Source organism: Chenopodium album, chromosome 10, assembly GCF_948465745.1.
Source record: "Chenopodium album chromosome 10, dcCheAlbu1.1, whole genome shotgun sequence".
Classification (NCBI taxonomy): Eukaryota; Viridiplantae; Streptophyta; class Magnoliopsida; order Caryophyllales; family Amaranthaceae; genus Chenopodium; species Chenopodium album.
In genome coordinates this window covers 56,238,282-56,262,121 of record NC_137843.1, presented here as the reverse complement: position 1 = coordinate 56,262,121, position 23,840 = coordinate 56,238,282, and the positions used below count along the sequence as shown (strand labels likewise).

At 33.6% G+C, this 23,840-nt stretch overlaps 2 protein-coding genes across 3 annotated transcripts; both read left to right on the top strand.

The window, feature by feature from the left end:
• Window positions 1–352: 352 nt before the first annotated feature.
• On the top strand, window positions 353–2,517 carry LOC145562603 (uncharacterized). Of its 2 annotated transcripts, none has more exons than XM_081622934.1 (4): window positions 353–521; window positions 950–1,019; window positions 2,012–2,190; window positions 2,299–2,517. In XM_081622934.1, the coding sequence occupies exons 2-4, from the start codon at window positions 952–954 to the stop codon at window positions 2,355–2,357; spliced, it is 306 nt and encodes a 101-aa protein (XP_081479060.1). In that variant the 5' UTR covers window positions 353–521; window positions 950–951; the 3' UTR covers window positions 2,358–2,517. The 2 variants fall into 2 exon arrangements, with proteins under 2 accessions (XP_081479060.1, XP_081479059.1); XM_081622933.1 differs by having other exon boundaries at window positions 2,296–2,515.
• Window positions 2,518–3,397: 880 nt separating this feature from the next.
• Window positions 3,398–23,646, top strand: LOC145562602 (transcription factor IIIB 60 kDa subunit-like). Its single transcript, XM_081622932.1, has 20 exons — window positions 3,398–3,531; window positions 3,820–3,899; window positions 4,441–4,522; window positions 4,618–4,693; window positions 5,907–5,992; window positions 6,081–6,157; window positions 7,865–7,921; window positions 8,130–8,242; window positions 8,796–8,875; window positions 9,431–9,517; window positions 11,857–11,937; window positions 12,917–13,084; window positions 13,194–13,349; window positions 15,119–15,173; window positions 15,288–15,403; window positions 17,700–17,780; window positions 18,487–18,621; window positions 20,551–20,631; window positions 20,868–20,924; window positions 23,279–23,646. Exons 2-20 carry the CDS (start codon window positions 3,829–3,831, stop codon window positions 23,486–23,488), a joined length of 1,869 nt encoding a protein of 622 aa, XP_081479058.1. The 5' UTR covers window positions 3,398–3,531; window positions 3,820–3,828; the 3' UTR covers window positions 23,489–23,646.
• The last annotated feature ends 194 nt before the right edge of the window (window positions 23,647–23,840 follow it).

Below are 23,840 nucleotides of genomic sequence, written 5' to 3'. Positions count from 1 at the left end.
TACAAATATAGAAAAACCTTATTCTTAGGAAATTTGACATGCTTCAAAAAAAAAAAAAAAAAAAAAAAAAAAAAAAAAAAAAGAGGAAATTTGACATTTCAAGGTCAATAAAACGCAAAAAAATACAAAGAGAGTTTCCTGATATTTCTCGTATATAAAAGTATTTTAAGTTGTTTATTTGTTTACGTTTATAATACGGGATTACGGGCTATCTATATACTATACATGTTATATTGTTATGTATGGGACTATGGAGTATGACATATAAAACCCTATAAGCCTTGAGGCCCTGAATCCTATAACACAGGATTTTTTTGATCAGCCCTCCTTGGTTGATAACTCATCACCGGAAAACCGGCCTTTCTTCGCCGGAAAACCGCCATCCTCTTGCTTCTCAAAGCAATCATCTTAGTTTTCCGGCCACACTGACACACCATTGTTCTTCGTTCTAATGTGTCAAGCATAACCCACCTCAAACCCCTGTTCATCTGCATCTTCAAAACCCCATGAATCCATAATCGGTAATTTTTCTTCCTCTCATTCTTTTTGTTTATTATTTACGTTAGATTGTATCAAAATATGAATTATTATGAATTGAAACATTATATACAATTGAATTATTATGGATCATATTGGAAAAACTTAATTAGTCTTGTTTTTTTATTTTATTTTGTATGAGGTATCAAAATATGTGAAGAATTATTGATTTGGTTACGAAATACGGTCACTCTTAATCTGATATGATCAATGATGCACAATGAGATGTATATTTTGCTATATAGAGCAGAATAAATCATGATTTGTCAAGAAAAAGTACTTAAATTATACAAAATTGAAGTATAATCATGATTTCAAACTCAAGAAAATACTGTTTGTCGATGATTTTATGGTACATTTGTAAATTTGTTGTGTTTTGGTATCAATTTATTTAATCTGTCAAGCTCAACAGAGATGGCTTCACTTTGGTGTAGCAGTTGCACTCGACGTCAGCCGGTTGAGACCACTTCATTGGGTTTCATGTGAGTTTACTTATGCTCTTAAACTCTTAATTTGTTGTGTGCTGAACTTGTTTGTTTCCATGGTTATCGATCGTTGTAAAGTACTCTTGTGTACATGTATCTGTTGGCATGTATCTGTTGTAAATAACTCTTGTGTACATGTATCTGTTGGCATGTATCTGTTGTTAAGAACTCTTGTGTACATGTATCTGTTGGCATCGGATCATATGTTACTTGGACTCTTTATTTTAAAATTTAGATCAAAGTTGTAATTTGGTGTACAATTTTACATGTTTTAGACCTCGAGAGCCTCCTATTGTAAATAAGGAGGTGTTATTTATTGGTTGTGTATCTTATTTCGTATATTCTTCTTAGGGTACATAGGTTTCTTATAGTCCTAACCAGGCTAAAAGCATTTCTAGTATGCTAGTGCATTATGAAAAATGTAATGTGATTGATTGATTGGGTTTGTTTCTTATCCATGTATATGGACCTCTTAATTTGCCTAGATACTTAGATGATTAAATATTGAAATCTGATGGGAAAAAGAGAAGCTTCAGTTCACATTATTATTGTGCTCACCAACGATGCTTCAATATCGAATTTGAGAACATATTAGCGCATTTGTCACTCTAAAATGTACTAATATAATGAATGTGTTTATTTTTCTCGGTTTAAGTGTGAAAGAGAGAGGGGGGGGGGGGGGGGAGATATTACTTTGTGATGAACTTTGTGGGTCGAGCAGCAAGTATGAGGATTTAGTACTGTATTTTTATGACATAAAATAGAATTTTGCAGAGTTTATGTTTTATTGATGTCCCGGACCTCTTAATTTGCCATGATACTGAGATAAAGCGAAGAATTATGTGTGTTGAGAATGCTCCCATAGAGTTTGAGTCATGTGTTAGACTATTAGTGCAATTGTCACCCTTTTATGTATACTGAATTAATTGGGTTTGTTGTTTGTATCCTCATTATATCTTAATTTTGTTTTTTTGTTTTTGTTTCGTTAGATGTTGTACTATTTGTGGGAAGGTCATTGATCAAGTTATATATTCAGACGACGATGAGCCCAGTTATGTCAACAATACAAGAGGAAAAGTAGGGGCTGATGCTAAATCTGAGAATGGAAAAATTCTGTCCACTGTGACCCAGGGGATGGATGCTGAAAAACGTATTCAGCGTGCACCAGGTGAGGCTTTTTTGTCCGAAATATTTTCTTCTTCTATCAATTTTTAAGTGTACCCTTATTCCCTTATTTCACATCTTTCTCTGGTGTGTGTTATGTATGATGCAGCAGCCAGACATGCAGAGACAATCACTGCAGGCGTGCTCGAAAAACCAATGCCTGTTGGCTAGCTAGCCCTTTAACTGAAAACTTCAGCAATGTGCAAGTTTGGTTAATGATGTATTAGGAGGTTAAAGCCATCTCTTGCTAGGTTTTTTTCTATGGCCCAAATGTGGTTGTAGTGTAAACTCAAGATCTCTCTTGTTTCTTTTTTTAATACTCCGTACTCAGTAAAAAAAATGCTGGGGGTTTATCTTTCATTTTTCTACACAATAATCAGTAGCAATTACGTCTTCCATTTGATAACAAATACCTTCAATCCATACTCTGGCAGTCTAGTAGAGTAATAATCAAACTCAATCTCTTTAAGCACAGTAAATGTGTAATACAAAGGTTTTTCTTGATTGTGCTTGCTTTCGCTTTTGCTTCATAAAATCACAAACTATATGTGCATGACATTCAAATTTTGCTTCATTTTTCTTCCAATTTGCAATACAAACATCATGATCAATTTCACTCCAATCCAATAAGCAATTGTTGGGTCCAAATCTAAAATTGAATATTACATGCCCAATGCAATTTTTAAGAACCGGAAAATTTGATGACAATTAATGTAATATCTAGGTAGAGCCGTTGAGGGATAATCAATTGAATGAGATAACATCAACTATAATGTTAGGTGCGTCCAATGACATGTCTACATTAAATTTATCAAATTATAACAAAATTGTTAACAATTTGAATAATTTAGATTTGTTCATATGTTAAAAATAAAAAATAGAGTATTAAAAAAAAAAGATTTGATCATATGTTGAAATAACTAAATTTGTACCAATCGTACAATATATGAGTATTAAAATACATAATATAAAAAATAAGACAATATTTACAAATTCGATCATATGTTGAAATAAGCGTCACTTCACAACCCGGCGCCGATTGAGCCAATAATCTAATCACAGGCTCACAACTGTATTGAAAACACGAAGAATAAAATTTAAATGAGAATGAATTCTAACCGTTGATGCTATCTAAAGATACGACGGTTAACATTATTATAGTCAGCCTCCTATAGTCCTACTCGTAATTTTTTAATTTTTTTACCCTTTTCGAGCTCTCTAACCGTTTAACGTTTACGCTGCGCGGCTACAGCCCCTCCTTCCCTTCCCTCCATTCAAGGGTACTCTGAAGTCTCCATTGAAGCGGCTTAGGAGCTTTCTCTCCTCCATTGAAGCACCTTCCTAGGTAAGGTTTTTTTTTTTCATTATTTAATCATAGAATATCAATTTCACATTGTAGTGATAATCGTTAATTTTTTTTACTGTCAATACAGTCAAATTTAGGGTTTTTCTAGGGTGGATTATTGAGCTATTAGTTTTAATTACCGAAGCTATGAAAGGTTTTAACGAGTGATTTCGTTGCTAGAATTTTGCAATTCATAATTTTAATTGAGAAGAATTTAATGCGATTTTTCAATTTGAGCTATATATATTTGTTGGGTTTTGATTAATTTGAAAGTGTTTGATCATTCAGATTTTGGGGATGATTCGCCTGTTGTTTTGCAACAGTTGCTCTAAACGTCAGCCTGTTGAGACAACCGAGTTGGGTTATGTGTGAGTTCACTTATCCTCTATAAACCATTCTGTTTGGTCTTATATATTTGCCTGTTAATTTTATTTTCGGGTTTCGAACTTTGTGATGACCTGTTTTAAATATGGTTTGTGTTGGAAATTGGATTATATGTTATTTAGACTCTTCATTCCACATCAAAGTTACAGAACATGTTTTTGGACTTAAGAATAGAAAGGGTGGGAAAGGGGGTGGGGATAATACTTTGTGAATTGTGATGAACTTTGTGGGTCGAGCAGCGAGTATGAGGAAGTTAGTATTGTATTTGTATTACTTAAAATAGAGTATTGCATTGTTTGTGATTTATTGATGTTTTGGACCTCTTATTTGCCATGATAGTGATACTGATATAATAAATTTTGAGGTGGGAGAAGTTAAGAATTATATGTGTTAAGGATGCTCCTATAGAATTTGTGTAATGTAATAGCGCAATTGTCACATGTTGATGTATACTAAAGTAATTGGGTTTGTATCCTCATTATATCTTAATTTTGCTCCTGTTTTTTTTTGGTTTTGTTTTGTTAGATGTTGTACTCTCTGTGGGAAGGTCGTTGATCATGATATTTATTCAAATGAGCCAAGTTTTGTTAAAAATGCAGCAGGGCAGGTTGGTGCTTTGTGTTAAGAGGAGTTGGTTGCTTTATTTGTTTACATATTACATTATTACTCTTTGGTGTAACATTGTGGTTTTCTGTGTTACAGAGCCAGTTGGCTGGGAATTATGTGAAAACTGTACAAACTGAGAATGCAGTTTCAAGGGAGAGGACATTAAATAGAGGTGTGTAGTGGCTAGCATCACATTGATGTGATTGTTACTGCCAAATTTGGTTATTCTTAATGTACTTTGTGGATTTTTTTGCTAAATATATTCTTGTTGGATTGCGCTAGTTTATGCTTTTGCAATGTATTTCCTCCGTTCTTTTTGAGTTGACATTTTTTTTAAAAAATTAATACGTTTGCCTACACACAAATTCAACGATTAATATCTTTAATGATTGATAAATAAAATTATATAAAGTTGATATTATGAAAATGTACATTGACTCATTGAGACAAGTCCAACAAGGTCTCACATGAATATGTTTTATCATAATTATAAATTACAAAAGCTAGTTAAAGTAGAGGTCATGAATTGTATCAAAAGTCTTAAATCTGTCAACTAAAAAGGAATGGAGGAAGTAGTAATTTCTGGATAATTTTCTGTAGCTGGCTTCTTTGTTGCTCTATGGCTAGGCTAATTCCTTCTCTTTCTTAACATATGTAAACGTGTTTCTGGATTTTTTCGTATATCAAGGTTGGAATGGGATGTTTCCTGTCCTTATGGTTGCTAACTTAATTTTGACTAGTCCTTATATGGCCTGGTTAACAATGCTTGCTAACTTGGCTATTCACTTATCAAAGCATATATGGAGTTGATGTGCATTAAAAGATAATGTAATGTTCAAAAAAAGTAGTGAAACATTTAGAGCAGGTTTATAATTTTTACATTTCAACTTCAGAATTATGTGGTCTACTATTTTGAGGTAGTGGGAGTGTTATTGTGTAAAAATTTTGCAAGCAGTATGATTAAGTGTGCAGTTGAAGGTTGGGGATTGAGACTACTTCTATGGACTTCAGGTATGATTGAAAAATTGTAGCATTGATTAAGTTCGTTTGTTCCTCCTGATCCTCTTTTTGTGGACAGCCTCTGTAATTGTATTCATACTTTTCTGAATGCACCATGACCCATTCCACAAAATCTAAAAGTTCTCGGTTGGCTCTGAATTACTGTGAGCAGTCTAAACTTTGGCGCTTATTTAGTTGACATGCCACTATTCCACCCTCACTGCTCTCTAAGAAATAAGAAAAAGTTATTGAGGTGTGCCAGGCCCAGGGGGTTTTGATGTAGTGTTGTTTCCTTTACCTTTTTTAATTTGTAAGGGGTGGATGGGGATTGGAAGCTTGATGTATATATTTGTATTATCTCAACCTCTCATTTTTATTTACTGCAGCGTATGACTACATTATTCACATGGCCGAGAACTTGGGTGTGGGTGGTGGAGACCTCTTAGCACGACCAGCTGTACGATTTTATGAAGTGAGTTGTAAAGAATTTATCCTGTTGCTGATATTCATAATTTACTTATAATATGATATGTCTTGATGAGTGTCTACATTTATTAAAGATAGCTGTTGAGAAAAATTTTGTGCGTGGACGTAAAGCTGAACAGGTTCAAGCTGCATGTCTTTACATTGCATGCCGGTAAGTCAACCCAAATTCTTATTTTGATTCTTCATGCCATGATTCACGTCTGGGTTTGTGTTGCATCTATCCCTTGTGACTTTTAGTGAAAAAATAACTTAAGAAAACTTGCCGCAATGGTTGTTGCTGCGCCGGATGGCTGGAGGGAAAGAGTTCAAGTTGTATTTGAGTTTGTCTCTCAATGTTTGAGTTGTTTTCTTAGAGAAACCACTTGTATATTGTAGGTTGATCTGTCTAAAGGTCGTAGTCCTTAGAGCATCTCCAATAGTAAGCTACAATACCTTGTAGCTTATCTTACCACATCAAATATTCAAGCTAGTATATTTTGTAGCCACAAAGTGCTCCAATGGTTAATTGTTGCATATTGTAGCTTGGAAGAAAAATAAATAAATAAATAAATAAGCTTTTATTATACACATGTCATATTTTAAATCGGTGATGTTATCTTCGAAAAAATCAAGCAACGTAGCTTGTTCGAGAAACGTTGCTTAATCTAGCTACATCAATTTTCCACTCTAATGGTAAGCTACATGCTTGCAAATTTAATTAATTTGCAAGCAAGTCCCTATTTGTAGAGCATCTCCAATGGTTACTTTTAGGGACCCACTTGCAAATTAGTAAAAATATCAAGTAGGTTGATAAAATTGGAGTATTAAAAAATAATATTAGCTTGAAAGCATGGGTAGCTCAAACAAGTATTTGTAATATTTTTTTTTTTTTTTTTTTTTTTTTTTTTTTTTTCAGTTTTATATTTGTTGAAGTAAAGCAAATGCCGCTTACAATGTGACATGTAGATATAATGTTTACTATATTCATTATTTACTCCGTAAATATTGCAAGCTACAATGTCTTATTGCTAACCATTAGAGTACTTGTAGTCAGAAAGTATTTAAGCTTAAAATTTGATATGGCTAAGCAAGTTAGATTATTGTAGCTTGCCATTGAAGTTGCTCTTAGTGCTCTATGACACGCCAATTTTTGTTTCCAAGGATACAAACTTCGAGGTGGGGCTCATTAATTTTGTATTGAAACTTAGTAGTGGAGTTATTTCTCTTTAAAGTATTGAACGAGGGTTCTTGTTTGCTTATGTAACCGAAGGAAAAATATACACAACTTTCTAGGCTTCTACTTTCACTTGGGCTATATTCTATCATAATATGCTGATCATTCTCTCTCCCTTAATCCTTCTCTGGGCCCCTTGTAATTTTTTGCTTATTGATATTCTGAACCTTAAATTTATGAATGAATAGAATGATTTAATTCAGAATATCTTCCATTCTTCCCTTCCTATCACTTTTCAAAAGGCAACTAAATACTATTGTTATACTTCTATTGCTTGAATCAGTTTCTATTTTAATGTAGAAGGCTAGAAGTTGTAGGATGGAATGCTTTTCTCTTTTTCTTTTGAATTTGACTATCTCTTTGTTTGGTGATTGTTGTATAGTTCTTCCAAGGGTTTTAGGTCCAACAGAAAACCCTTGCTGTGTATATTTTGGATTTCTTTGACTGATTTAATCCACAGCACTAATTTGAGGCTGATTTTGACCACAACGTTCACTGTAAACTTATTGAGAACTAGGTTTCTAGATTGCTTACCATGTTATATTACACTTTCCTTTTTCAGACACTTTACTAATACGAATAGCATTTGTTAATGGGTAAATAATTTTCCTTCCTAACTAGCTGTTGGGATTCTTATATGTGCAGGGATAACAACAAACCATTCCTCCTAATTGAATTTTCAGAGTTTTTGCGAGTAAATGTGTAAGGCTGTTATCTTCCTGTTCTCTGAGTCAGCATATATGATTACATATACTTGCATGTATGCATAGTTTAATTTGATTTGTCATTTATATCTCCCTTTTCCTATCCTTGCATGCATTCTTTTTGATGTATTTTTGTATTTTTTTTTAAATATAAAAAAGCTCTAATTGTCTTTCTATTGCATGTCCTGATAACATATGCACTGCAGATATGTGCTAGGCGCTGTATTTTTGCAGCTCTGTAAAGTACTGCACCTTCAAGAACACCCAATTGTTCAAAAACCAGTGGATCCGAGTCTGTTTATTCACCGATTTGCAAATGGTATGCATTATTTCATTGACTACAGTTTTTTAATGCCTTAGAGATTTTACATGATATTCAATATCCTGCAGTTTGCCTTAATTTCTTTTATCTCTTCTGCCCAACCCTGAGGCCTGAACGAGTTTTGTTGTTTTCTAATATTCTGTTCTGTTTTGGTTTTCTTAAAGTACTTGAGAGGAAAATAAAATAAAGATGAGCTTAGAAGTTCATTTTCATTAAGGGCATATTGCTTTGAAATCTTGAATTTAGGAAGTCTTTTTTTATTGTAGATTTCTTGCACTGGTTGGTGAAAAATAATCTATGCAACTCAATTACTATTGCTTAATGTTTTAAGCCTTGGATAGTTTATGCATAAATGTGATGAACTTATATGTTTTTGAGTCAAATTTCCTTTCTTCTTTACATGGTGGCTTTTACTTTTTTTTTTTTTTTTTTCCGGATTTTTTTTTCCTGGGGCGGGAGTGGAATTTTCTGAGAGAGCCCTTCGCATAAGGGTCAAAGTCTCATATCTGTGAAAAAATAAGGTCCTAAATATTCACTTAATTATTTGCAGTTCTGCTGGGAGAGGTAAACCATGACGTAGAGAAGACTGCTTTGCGTATTATGGCTAGCATGAAACTAAACTGGATGCAGGTATTGACATTGCCTACTCCCTCCCCCCCACCCCCCAGTTTCTTTTTTATCATGTGGGGGGCTGGAAAACTTCCATGGAATAGATGATGTAAAGTAATTCCGTTCTGTTATAAGCTATGTACTTGATATATTTTCCCTTTTTTTATCCTCCTGGGTTGTTTTTTTTTTATTGTAGATTTCTTCTGTTGAATGCAAAGTTTATTTTTTTTCAAAAAAAAAAAAAAAAAAAAAAAAAAAACATATTAATCAAGCTATTTATGCTCTGCATGGAATTGTACCCTTTTTCATGCTGTACTATAACATGGTTAGAATTGAATGGTCAGACAAAGCTCCAGAATTTGTGCATAGTTAATGTCTGTTGGTGTAATGGCTCCAGTTAGTTTTTTGTTTTTTTTTCTGTCAACATTGCTTTTACTTTCCAAATTCTGTTGCTTTCAGTAGCTAGTAATCAAGTTGAATCAGATCAATGGTACTTAATGATCTTCATTTTTCATACCTTACATTTTGGTGTTTATAGTGAGATATCTAGTTCCTTACTATTGCCATGGCATGCAGACAGGGAGAAAGCCTAGTGGCTTATGTGGTGCAGCACTGTACATATCAGCTCTTTCGCATGGTTTCAAGTTTTCAAAGGCAGAGATAGTGAGTGTTCCTGCTTTATAAAATACTTGCAACTGTAGAATGTTATTACTTTATGTTTATGAAGCAGATAACAATAATGACTCCAACACCAATGGGCATTTATAATGATAACCAGTTAAAGGGTTTCATAGTAAAGAGTAGATCAAGGGTTAGTTTGGTGAGTGGATCAATTTTTTAAGGTTATATGCCTACATGTATTGATTACTGCCTTTCTTGTGGAGTGAACTAATAACAAGGTAATGGCGTATAACGGTAAATAGATTATCAGAACCATTAAAATGTTCCCTTTTCAAGGCTCTCTAATGACTAGAAAGAATATTCAGTTTTAACCTGTAGACAAGTAGAAGCGTGCTAGACTGTTTTCTTTATTTATAGGTTGATCTTGATGGAAAATTATCAGTCTATATGATGCTTTGGCTATATGACAAGAGAGGTTTTTTTTTATTTTTTTTATTTTATCTGTTTATTGTTTTTTGTCAAGAAACTGTCGTGATCTTCTTAAAGGGAATTCGTCTAGATTCCCAGCAGTTGAGTTTTGAAAGATTAAGGCTCCTCTTTAAGCATTTTGTTTACATTGGAGCACTAGAAGTTGTTAAGAAGGGCCCAGTGAAGGATGCAATTTCCTTTTCCTCCTGCACTTGCAACCCTTTATAAGCTTAAGTCAAGTGGAAGGAGAATCTTTTCCTTGTCACTTACTCTTTTCCCTTTTGGTTTTATCTCAACTGATTTGTTTTTCTAAGCTTTGTTCTGTATCAACTGGGTTCAATTTTGTTCTGTATCAGTTTGGTTCAACCTTATGTTGAGATAAGTATGAAGATAAGCTGGATAATATGTAAGTGTGAAGGGTGGTTACTTTCGAATAGTAGTGGTGCACTATACAGAAAGGAAGTTGTAAGAACCATTTGATAGGCACCAAACCATGCATCAGACATTCCATTGAGTATGTGCCAATATATGCGTTAATTTTCCTGTTTTTCTTGGTTTGAGGTTCTTCAGGGTTCTTTTTCAAATTCTCAGGCTTCTAGAGAAGTGAAAAGGTATGAGACACTATATGTATCTTGAAAAACAAAGTGTTTTTTCTCTTACCTTCTCCTCTCTTGAAGTTATCTCCGCCAAAATGATCTAGTTTGACAAATTGAGTCCATCTCAATATCTCATACAAAGTATGGCTATGATCAATGAATTGATTAAGGTATAGTCTATAGATTATGGTAGATCTTAAAGCATTTAGAGGATGATAATGGAAACAGTTACAAACTTTGAAGGATGCTGGGAACTCCCTGAAGTGTACATTTCTCATTGTCACTATGCACTTGCACTTGTATGGGAAAAAGAGATTAAGCAAGAGATAGGTTTATGACACCAATGTATCAAGTAGGATATAGAGACATACATAAAGTCAATGAAAAACTTATCAGCATACTAGGACTTTTTTTTTTTTTTTTTTTAAATAATTTATTTTATATCATTTTTCTTGATGATATGAAATTATTAATCTTTTCATGACATGTATCTTGATTGATAAGTCAGACTTCTCTAGAGCTGATTACTTTTCATAAAAAATTGACTACTAAAAGTGGCTGTGTGCTTGAATTTGTCATAAAGTACTCAGGAAATTTTTACATGTAATAAACCATGTGACTCACTAGAGCTGCACAGCCGTGTCTGAGGACTAAGGATATGGGCTGCCTGACTACTATGGTTCATGCTGTGAGGCTCTGTTCAACCATGCTAATCTTTCCAGTTTAACATGCTTCCTTTCTTGCTTCTTTCTTCCATTTAGCTTGATCCAACTTCATATTTAGGCATCTATACATGCATAAAATGCCCAACATAGTATTTTCGTTTAGCACATACCTGTGAATAAGATTCTTCCTCCACCTCATACCTTTTTCACTATAGAATTCAACACAATTAAATGGGGTATGGCTTTTTAGTTGAATGTTTTAGTAACGGATAGTGGGGGCATGTGACATTCCTTGTGAATGAGAGTAAAAGTTATTTGAGATTTGTGTCTGGTTTAGGGAATAAAACATGTGAAAAAAAAATAAGGAAAGCAACTCCCTTGGCCTTGATTTTGGTTGGATGCTTGCTTGGTCAATGTTATTGTTTTGATGTTTTCTCAATTGATAAATTTATTTATTTCTGGATTGCCTCGACTATCTGAAGACTAACTAAATCAAAGATTGGGATCAATTTCTTGAAGAATGTTGATTGTATTTTAAACCAACTAATGGGATTGCTCTTGATGTTTTATCCCTAATACAATTTACATTTTACAAAGCTTACATGGAAATGATTTTAGGTCCTTCATTGACAAGATTTACTGTTTTGTGCAGGTTAAACATGTACATATTTGTGAAGCCACATTGACCAAGAGGTTGATTGAATTTGAGGGAACAGAATCAGGGGGCCTCACGGTTCGTGCATATTATGCACTTTTTTTTAATTTTTGTTTACATTTTTTTGGTTGTCGTTGTCGTGTTATTGTTGTCTGTGGATTGGTACCTAATGAGGGATGGGTAGTGGCAAAGCAAACTCAGACTTTTCAAAGTATTCTATTAGGGGTACCAGAAGCCTATGCTTGCAATGTCTATGGCTTAATGATGCAGATCTTGACAACCATAGGATAAAACTTAGAAAGGAATGACCTTAAGGGTGGATTTAGTGGCAACGATACTAAATTCCAGGTTAACAAACCCATTCGAACTCTTAACAAGAATCCTCTCACTTAAATTTAAGCACTAAAGCTTAACTCATATATTTTTATATAATCAATATCTGCCCATAATTTAATACTATAATCCGTTATATAGGGTTATTCGACTAACATAAACTCTAAAAAGATAAATTTCCATAACCAATAAGATAATTATCTACTAAAACAACAATATTAATGATACTAATATACTACCGACTAATAATTAATGAAAACCATCTACTTGCTCTTGCATCACTTAGTGTCAAAGTTCCTTTTTGCTCTCGTAAATTTGACAAATTTTGTGCTAATCCAGGAGGGGATTTATTTTCGTGGTGCTTGCACTGTTTTTGAGTGGAGAAAATAACTTAAAATGGTGGGCACATAGCTTTGTTAGGGTTTATCCTACCACCCACTCGTGCTTTCTATGGCTTAACCATTTCCTCCTTTCTCTTGGTGTATGTCGTATATTTATTCAAATAACTTGCGCTAGCCTAACATCTGGCTTTTTTATGGGGTATGGCTAATGTTGGATCAATAATTTAAGACCAGAGGTTTGATAACTGTAAACACCACTCTGAGTGTGTAGTAGGGTGCTTCCGTGTAGTATATTGTTTACTGTTACTAGTCATTTGCTTGTGAAGTTTTCATTCTTCTGTTCCTTGGAGAGCAGTTTGTCATGAATGTATTGGGTGTAACAGATAGAGGAATTCAACCAAAAAGCTGAGGAGCTTGACAGAAATGGTAATAAAGTCAAACATACGAACTTTGGAGACAACATGATCAAAGGAGAGGAATTGCTTTGCAAACATAAGGGTGGTGGAGAGCCTCAATTTGCTCATGGACTTTGTGAAAGCTGTTATCATGAGGTACTTTATACTTTTATTCAGGCTCTTGTTTTAACAATATTCAGTTTATTTTGCTGAGCTATGTAACATTAGTAGTCTTAACATAGTTCATGCTGGCTGGGTGATACAGTTCATAAAACTTTCAGGAGGTCTTGATGGGGGATCAGAACCCCCAGCTTTCCAGCGTGCTGAGAGAGAAAGATTAGCAGTGGCATGTGCAAATGAAATGGCTGCAGATTCTCTTATGGAACCCGCATTTGTGGAAAACAGTTGTGAACACTCAAATGTACTGTCCATAATTTTATTATAATTTATTTTTTTTATTTTTATTATTTTTTTTTTTTTAAATTTTTTTTTTATATATCAGTCCTTATCTGCATCATTTGCCTCACTACTTGTTTTATTTATGTTATGTTATATCTTATGTCCCTATTTCATTTTTACAATGGTCTATCTGTGATGAATATTGAATTGCTTACACATTGATTAAAGAAAAATTTAAAGTGCAGACCCCACTACATTTAACCCTTTCTTGATAGGATTCATTTACACGAAGAAAGGGTCATAATGTATAGAATATGAAACTGGAAAATTTTATCCGTTGGCCTTTTTGTAAGAATATACTCCCTCTGTTTTTATAAGTGTTGCATTTTGACTTTTTTCATTATTCACACAATGGTTTTGACTTTTGACTTGATTAATTTACTAATATATATTTAAAAAATGTTATTGTATAATACATTGTTGGGTTCGTTATAATGTATACTTTCATGATATCAATTTTCTTATAATTTTACTAATATATAATTAGATAAATTAATGGTCAAAGTTGTGTCTCGACATGTGTGTTTGATCAAAGTGTAACACTTGTTAAAACACGGAGGGAGTATGTATTTTGAGATGTGCAAGTTTGGTACCTCTCTCTCTCCCACCTTCAATGGTTTTACTGCCACCTATAGAATACTAGTTTTTTTTACAATCAAAGTTAAAAATAAATGTTAATGAAGACAAATGATTACTTGCTTGCTTGAACGCCTTAATCTCATAAGTGGGGTCGGCTACATGAGGACCTCTAGGAGGTCACCCATCCTAGTACACTCTCAATCATTGTGGCTCATGTCAAGAGATGTGACAAAGTTTTACACTGGCTGTCACTAGCCTACCGTAACCCTCCTTTATCTAGGCTTGGTACTAGCAGCAAGAAACCCACTGGCTAAGTTACAGTAAAGACAATTGTTGACCAAATTTTGACTTGTGAATATAGCAATAGATTATATGGCCAGATCTGTCACTGAGCACTAGATTTTGGTAGGGCACATGTGTGTGCAGCAGCCATGCAAATCAATATGTGCTTTTCTAATGATTTGCATTTTTTCACCCTAATTACTATCTGCTTTGTTGAGACGGTGCAAAACTGCAATCACCTTGACTATAAAATGTCTCTTCATACCCCATAAGAATTTATCATTTTACATACATCCCATCAAAAGTTTCCCATATCCAAATAAAGTTACCCCAAGTACTGGTATTGCTTTTACTTGCATCATAATTATTCTATGCAAGCTCACTTATTCTGTTTATCGATATTTACTTTTGTTTTAGTCTATTGCTTATTTATACTTTGTAATTACTCATAAGAATGTTGTAATTTTAATACAATTGGTAATGATAATAGTTCACTTCTGAACTATTATGACAGTGCAAATCTTATCTTTTAGTTTCTTCCTCTACCTGAAGTTGTATGAAGGTGTATTATATCAGGAAGGAGGGGGGGGGGGGGGGGGCATTATATGTAATTGTATTATATCTATTATTTCCACTTCACTTCTCTTTGGAACATTATAAATGCTTTTTGTGCAGTTTTCTGTTCAGTAGTGTTAGTGTCCATACTCCCTACATCTTTCTTCCATTGGCAATGAATATTGTTGATGTTTCATGAGTGGTTTTCAGATCATCTTCTTGTCATGTTGCACTATGTTTTTCTAAATATATATAAAATCTCAGATGGCTTCTACTTTTCTTCTGTGTCTATTTACTCATTATTCCTTTGTGTAGATGGAGAAAGAAAGAAGACTTGGTGCTGATGGAATTGACCAAATGGCAGCTGCAGGTGTTAATTGTTGGTCTTCTTTATCTGCCGTTTTGTTATAAATCAAAAGTTGGTCATAATAAGTGATAACATATCTACTTTGCGGCTTTGCCCTTAAATCTTTTGATTTATCAGGTGTCAAAACTCAGCATGAGGCAGTAGATGATGGTGGTGAGGAATATTTTAAATCTGATTACATGGGCGTGGAAGGCGATGAATCTGGAAACTTATCAGACATTGATGACGATGAGGTATTTTTTTTGTTTTTTTTTTTCTTTTTCTATTTTATGTTTGTGACTGCTGCATTGTCATTTATCTGCACGTCACTTGTTCGATTATACTTTTTTAATAACAATAATAATAATGCAAGCAACTGAGCTTAGGATGTTAAGATGGACCTTCAAAAAATGTCTAAGGTGTTTAACAATGTGTATTGAGTAAATTATGAAATTTTGAGCTGTTGACCTGGTTGGTGAACCATAAAACTACCCTCCCTTTTTTACAAACCTAACAAATGGTGAGGAATCCTTTAAATCTGATTACATGGGTATAGGAGGTGATGAATCTGGAAACTTTTCGTATATTGATGATGATGAGGTATGGTCAAATATTTTTTTTTGTTTTTTTTACCCCTATTCTATGTTTGTGGCTGCTGCATTGTCATTTAAGCTTGTTTTCTTTTTATTAACAACAATAATAAAAATAATAAGGCGAGCAACTGAGCTAATAATGTTAAGATGGACCAAAGGAGAATGTCTAAGGTGTTTAACACGTGCGGTAAATTATGAAACTTTGAGCTGTAAACCTGATTGGTAAACCATATAGTGATTTGTAAACCGTTATAAAGAAATTGTTGGGTTTGTAACTAAGGGGTGGTTGGGAAGAAGAGGGAGTCTGTTGAGAAATGTCTAAGTAACAGTATCTGTTACGGTGTGAGCTGTGAGAGATCCTTTTTGTATTTTGACATGAAGGGAAATGTTGGAATGACAGTGTCTGTGATGGTGCGAGATTGCAGAAAGTCCTTTCATTTGTTGACCTTATACTGCTGGTTGCCTCAGACATTTTTATTTGCTTACTCCTGCCGTCCCATACTATTTTTGCCGCTGTGAAAATTTCACGGGAATTAAGAAATGGGAGGAAGTATATGAAGTACATTAAAAAGAGAGAAAAGTACAAGAAATGTGAGTGGGGCACAAATAATATGTGCATGATAAAGAAAAAAAAGTACATGCACATGAGTGGGGCACAAATATTTACAGAAAAATTGAGAGTATTTTAGGTAGTTGAGTGAATAAAAATTAAAAAAAGTTAAGGCAATTTGGTCTTTTCAGAGTGTCTGAAAATGGGAAAATTATTTTGGGACACCCAAATTGGAAAATGGGAGAAACAATACGGGACAGAAGGAGTACATCTCTGTTTGGGTGATAACCCTTTTAATATCTTCTCAATTTTAGTATCATTTTCCTTGTCCAAATATAGTCTATTTTTGGCAGAAAAATTGTTGTTTTGCTTTGAAGATATGTACATATTGTGTTTGACTGTTTGAAAAATATAAAAGCTGTCCAAGTCATGTCCTATTATTTTTCTAATTGATTTATACTTTCCCTGTTTCTTTATTGTTGCAAGATAGCCCTTTGCATAGTTTTGAAGAAAGTAGAATTGGGTGGGCCATACTTGACTTATCACACTTTAATTAATCCTTCTAATCACCCACCCCACAATTGCATCTTTACCAATGACCTGAACACCCAGCTCCACCACCACTGCCGCCACAACCCATCTTCCTTTCCTCCTTTTCTTCATCACCACCCTCATGACCCCTTCAACCAGCCATTAAAAATAAAGAATCGAAAGAGAAATTTCAGGAAAGACAGGAGAATAAAAAGAATGAAGAACCCATCATTTAAAATAAATCAAGAGAGAGAGGGAGAATGAACTAGGCAACATTCAACCTCTCAGTGGTTGGAGTTGGCGTTGGCGTTGGAAGTCTTAGACCTCTGGTCGATTTTGACCACATATGCTTTATTTAGCCCATTTTCTCTATTCTTCAGAAAATCATGGTGGTAGACTATTAATTTTGTTAAAGTGGTGAAAGTGGGTGGTGGTTTGGCCAGATTCGTGGAGGTAGTTGGTGGTTTAAGTGAAGTTGGTAGTAGTTATGATGAGATCGACGAGGGTGGATGGTGATTTGACTAGGTAGGCGTTGGTTTTGGTTGGGTACTTGGGTTAATCGCTGTCACAGTGGGGGTAGTGGCAGTTATGGTGGAAATAATGGTGGCTGGGGTTAATATTGGTTGCTCATGAAATTGTGCAAGGTAAAGGATTGGGAGGAGAGAGAGAAAGTTACTAAAAAAAGGGGAAGGTTAATTAAATAAAATTTAGTTTGTTACACAAGGATAAAATTGTAACTTTTGGCAAATAAAAGTTACCTTTTATGGTGTGTTGCAAGCATTGTGATATTTTTGTTTTAGGAAGTGGTGCAATACAAAGAAACAGAGGAAAAAACTTTTGAAACAAAATTTTAATTTGGTTTTTTTTTTTTTGAAGGTAGCCGGTTACTTGTATAATGAAGAACAAATGCTCTGCAAGAAGCAAATCTGGGAGGGCTTAAATCAGGAATACCTTCAGGTGACATATTATTAAGTTGCATTTATGCCCCATAATGGAAATAATACTTTGGTTTTTGTTAATTTTTATGTATGCTGCGAGCTATTTAGCATAGTTTCTTAAAGGAGACTTGAAGGATTCATGACTTTCGGATATGGGTAAGTTTATTATGGCTTGGATTATGTCAGTAAATATGAAGCAGTATTAAAGAGTTAGCAGAAAAGTTAAGATTATCTTTTAGTCACAGAGGAATATGTCCTTTGTTGCATGGGAGATACAATACTTCTAGAATTTCAGTCTCTGCTGCCTTTTTAAATAAGTATTGGTCAATGGGTATGTGGATAAGGACTTGGTAATTAAACAGTCATCAAGTGGCTTTTCTAAATTGTATGTGTTATGTGGACACTTAGTTCAGATGTGTATTTGGTGTGTGTGTTTAATTTTTAATTTTGTTGGGTGGGGGGGGGGGGGGGGGGGGGGGGTTAGAAACTTTTACTTGATAATGTAAGAAATTCATATTTTCCCATTAATCTGAATCCGAGGACATGCTACTATGTTTTCCTGGAGAACCACTTGTGCTATTGAATCCTGGGTTTATTACCTAGACTAGGTTAAGGTTGATTGTATTTGGAATCTTAGACATGATCTTATTTATACCTTCACACTCTAAAGATCAGATTATCCACCTTATCCTTCTACTTTTACTTGATGTGGACCATGTGTGCAGGAACAAGCAGCTAAAGAAGCAGAAGCTGCTGCGAGGGAAGCAATGATGGCCAAGTTTGAAAATGGTTCAGCACAGGCGCTTGATGCCAAAAAACTGGCTGATGAAGCTGCTGCAAATTATGCAAAGTTGAAAAAAGTAACTCTTGCTGCTTATAACTGATCTTTTCCCTTGATATCTTGATGCTCTCTTTCTTTTCTCCTGCTCTTTCTGTTTCTTTCTGGTGAATGGATAATGAACTTTTTAACTCTTGCTTTTAGTGGTAAACCAGTAGGTCAAAAATTAGTAGGTCACAAATTAGATGGTGTGTTCAATCAAAATACCCATGTTCTTTAGGGTTGAACTATATGTTCGTTAACTTTACATTCTTTTTAATACGGGCCATGTATGATTTTGTGTTTTATATAAGGTTGAAGAATATGTTCTTTAGATTATAATCTATTCAGTTTTCACTACTACTCGTGTTTTTTATTTTAAGAATTTATAATGAACGTGTTTTTTTTTATGGGTTTTAGATATTTGGTTTGAGCTACATGTTCTTTTACTTTATATTCTTTTCTAAACGGTTACCTCTTTTTTTTTTTTTTTTTTTTTTTTTTTTTTTTTTTTTCTCTTTGTGGAGATTAGACATGTTCTCTGGGGTTAAACTGCATGCTCTTTTGTTTCTTTTGGGGTTCATGTTATTTTGTGTTAGTTCTCATGTTCTTTTAAGCCATGCTTGGATTGGGAGTAATAAAAATCAAATTAGGAAAAACATAAGTGATGAGAGGTGGTGTTGTAAGGAGATAAGGTGTTTATAAAAATAAGGTAGTTGTGAAATAAGGAAAAGAGAGGGGTGGAAGAATCATTATCCTCGTAATGAGGGTAATAGTTACCCACCCTCCCCATACTGTAACCATTATCCCCAATATGAGGGTAATAGTCCCCTTTCTTCACCGATTAACATCACTATAAATTATAAAACTCCTTATAAATTACAATCACACCATCATTATCCCCTCCTCCACTATATTTACTTTCATTTTGTTTAATTTGACTTTTATTTCCCTAGTAATACATTACTCTCAATCCAAGCATGCCATTTGGGTTCATATTCTTTTGTTTTAGCCGTTATGTTCATTGAGTGCACAAAACAATTTAACCAATAATTTCTTTGATTCTTGTTTTTTACCAAATGTATTACAATCTAGGTGGTAGGCAAGAGGAAATAAAGTTGATATGAAGTAGTTTATATGTCTGTTCTGTAGTGGTCATATCACTCCTATGCATACAACATACAAAGTGCTTTTTTGGTACGACATTAAATGATATTTATGAACAGAAAAAACCCGTTTGATCCAATATGAGAGACTATTTTACCTTTTTGAAAATTAGACTGTAGATAATTTATAGGTGATGGAATTCTGGAATAGTGAAATATTAAATAATTAGTCGTGATAGTATTAATTTTACCTTTTTGCCCTTATGCGCATGTTAAGATGTATGTGTGGGAACACTCTAAGAGATAGAATCAAAAATGAATGTTATTCGCAAGAAAGTGGGTGTTAAAGGCATTGTAGACATACCAAGGGAAAATTATGGAGACTCCAGGTGCACCAGTACGAAGAGTGGGATCAAGGAGTGCTTAAACGAGGTTGAGGGAGACCGAAATTGACTTGGTTGGAAGGAGCTAGGAAGGATATGAAGCAAATGGATTTGCATGAGAATGAGGTATTTGGTCGTAAGGGATGGAGGAGGAAGATTTTTGTGGATAACTATTCGGAATAGTCACTTTTGGTTCATGTAGCCATCCCCACTTATGGGATTAAGCCTTTGATTGATTGTTGGTTGGTTAAAACAAAAGTCCTTTCCCCATCTCTTGTGCTTTTATTGTGCTCATCTGATCCTCTCAGTGTCATTCAACTACTACTCCATACCTATTCGGCTATTCCTATGCCCTTGTAGTTTGAATATTGAATAATTTGAATCCAAGCTTAAGAATATAGGTGATTGTATTAAACCATTCCAACAAGAATGCAGATATAACCATATATGACTATTTAAATCCTTATAAGTGCCACTTTTCAGGGACGCCAGCTAAAAAGGGCTGCTGAAACAAAGAATCCTCAGACTACTGCAGAAGCAGTTCAACAAATGCTATCTAAAAAGGTAAAGTTTGCCATATTATAAATTGGTGTTGATTTCTTCTTTATTTGGAGCTTTAATATATGGTCTATTTGATTACTGGTTGGCATGTTGATTAATCCCCTTTGTATCCATTTCTAACTTTTTTAAAATATAGATTATTGTTAACCTTATCTTAGGACAGATATTAATCCATCTCTCATTTGATTTAGATGCTGCATGCAATTTCTAATATCTATTGAATTTATTTTTGGTTTCAGAGGAGGACCAGTACAAATATCAAATATGATAGATTGAAGGAACTGTTTGATGAACCTGTAAGTACACTAATTCAATTTTTTTAAGATTTCTTTAGGGGTGTTACTTGAAGATACACCTAAATTGTGTAAAATATGACTTACCTCTCTATGTTATATAATCCATTACTGTGACTGCCTCTTCTGTAAGTAATTTTGATGGTTTCCGACATATGGGTGAAGTTTTTTCCATGGCAATATTTGCCATATCCAAAGCGCAATTGTTCTTGGTGACATTGTTTCTTTGTATTTTCCTTGGCAGCATCTTCACCCATAATAATTATTGGGGAGGAGTGTCGTGCTTCTTTATTGTATGCACCATTCCTGCACGCTTTTCTTGAATTTAGTAAACCCACTTTTATGAAAATGCAAGTTTCCGTTTAACCAAATCATTAACAGTGCGTCTTGAATTCAGTGTAGATTTTTGCTTTTAATTTTTTTTTTACCTGCAGTATATTTTTCACGTTTGCCGGTGCTTTTTTTTTTTTTTTAATTGCTAATATCTTTAATTATACTTTTGTAAAAACTATGAAAATTAAATTATAATATACTTCCTCCGTCTCCAAAACTTCGACCCTTTTGGCCTAATTTTAGTCCCAAAATGATCGACCCATTTGCATTAAAATACCCACCAATTTACCAATGGGTGGTTCGTGCAGGGGGATGCACGATCTGCATGGTGCATCCGCTCCAAAACTATAAAAAGGCGAAATGTACATGCAGTTTTATTCTAATGTACATGGGTATATAAAAGAACATAATGTTCATTTATAATGTACACGAGATATTTGTGCAACAATTTTGTATATTTTTTTTTTAAAGAAATTTTTTATGTAAGGAATAAATAAATAGTACTATAATTATACATTAATTACAAACCATTTTTTTTTAAAAACCAAAATTTCACTTTCTCTCTCCAAATAAAACTTCAAACCCATTTAAATTCCTCAAGCCTTAAGCAAAATTTCAAGAAATTCGAAATTTCGAGTCCAAAATTGTTCAAGATGACAGATAAAAACGAAAGGTGAGACCAGATTCGAAATTCATACTTGTTTATTTTGAGTTTGAGTGTTTGTTTTTTATAATTTTGGTTGAAAATTGTAATTTTTGGTTTTATTAGGAATTAATTTGCGATTTATGTGGTTTTGTTGTTGCAATGAGAAATAAAATGAAGTTCTTGAAGAATATCGACCAATTAATACATTTTGGAAGAAGAAAGCAAGCAAATAAACAAATTCAGAATAATTTGTAGATCCAAATAATACAATGTACATTAGAATACAATAAAATGTTCTTTTTCATATACTTGCATGATCCAAATAATACAATGTACATTAAACCTGTAAGCAACATTATAACACATATGTTCATTAGAATATAATACAATGTATATTATAATACAGTAAAATGTTTTTTTTCATATACTTACATGATCATTTATACCAAATGTACATTACTATATGAATAATGTTCTTTAATATTATCATGTTCTTTATTAATAATACAAATGTTCTTTAGATTTACACAAAAAAAAAAAAAAAAAAACATATAAAACTGGATGTTCTTTATAAAATAGTTATATGTTCTTTACAAAACAATTATATGTTCATTACAATACAACTATATGTGATGTTCTTTATAAAATAGCTACTAGTAGATGTTCTTTACAAAATAACTGGATGTTCTTTACTAAACAACTAAATGTTCATTCCGCCTTAAAAAAAAAACGGATGCACGGAGCATTGTGCATCCCCCTCCATGGAAAAAATTTCACCAATTTACAACAATATTTGTGCAAAATTAGCTTTCCCATATAAAATTTTGTTTTTTCACGTATTTTTAGTACTTTATCTCTCTACTTTTTTACAAACCCCATGTAAATTTGTCTTTCTAATATGTTTTTCTTTCTTTTTATTTAAGTTTTTTAATAACCGCGAAATCAACCTAAAAGGGTCGAAGTTTTGGGGACGGAGGGAGTAGTACACATTGAGATAGATCCAACAATATTGCATAGGATTATCATTTTCTCAAAGTATAAATCACAAAATGTTATTGAAGTGGACTTGTTAATACTGTAGACTGTGGAAACATTGTGAGTTAAAAAAAAAGTGGAGCAAGTATTTTGTTTTTTTAATTACAAAATTCAAACCTTATACTGTTCCTTAAAGTGTGTTGGAACATTGCTATTTGGTTTTACCAATTGAAGGTAGATATATTATAGCACACATTCTTACTAGGTTGTAGGGTTTTGAATTGATCTGTGGTGCTAAATTTTGGAGTGAGCCGTGGTCATAGGTGGTGGACTGGAAACCTTATGATTTCTCTTTCAGGATCAATAGTTTATGACTATCGAGTTTGTTTGCATGTCTTTGCAGGCAATTCCTGATAACCCAAAGAAGAGCCAGTCAGAAACCAATATAGAAAAGAATGGCATGTCATGGACTAGCAAAACTGAAGCTGAAGGTGAGAATAATGAGGATGAGTTGGAGACAGTGCATGAATTTGAAGAAGGAAATTACGGAGACTACCAAGACAATGGTTATTATGAAGACGATTATGAAGCTTTTGATGATGGTTTGTTCTGACAGCACCAGCTGCATACTTTAGTTTAATTGTCATGTCCCTAGCCTAGATTACAGGGTTTTTTTTTTTAATATTTTTTTTTAATTTTATTATTATTATTATTTATAAATTTCAATTATATACATAGTAGCTATGATATATTATTTTTTGGACTTCTGCATTTTTTTCCAATAAGAAAGTTTTCGTTTATTGGGGGGGGGGGGGGGGGGGGTTATAGAAATTATACGTTCCCAACAAGAATCTTGAATGGCTTTACAGTCGAGTACTGTATATTGTAGGAGTTTGCTGCATTGTAATTGAATTATCAACATTTTTTCTTGATGAAAAGTGCAATTTATGTGGATCAATATACTA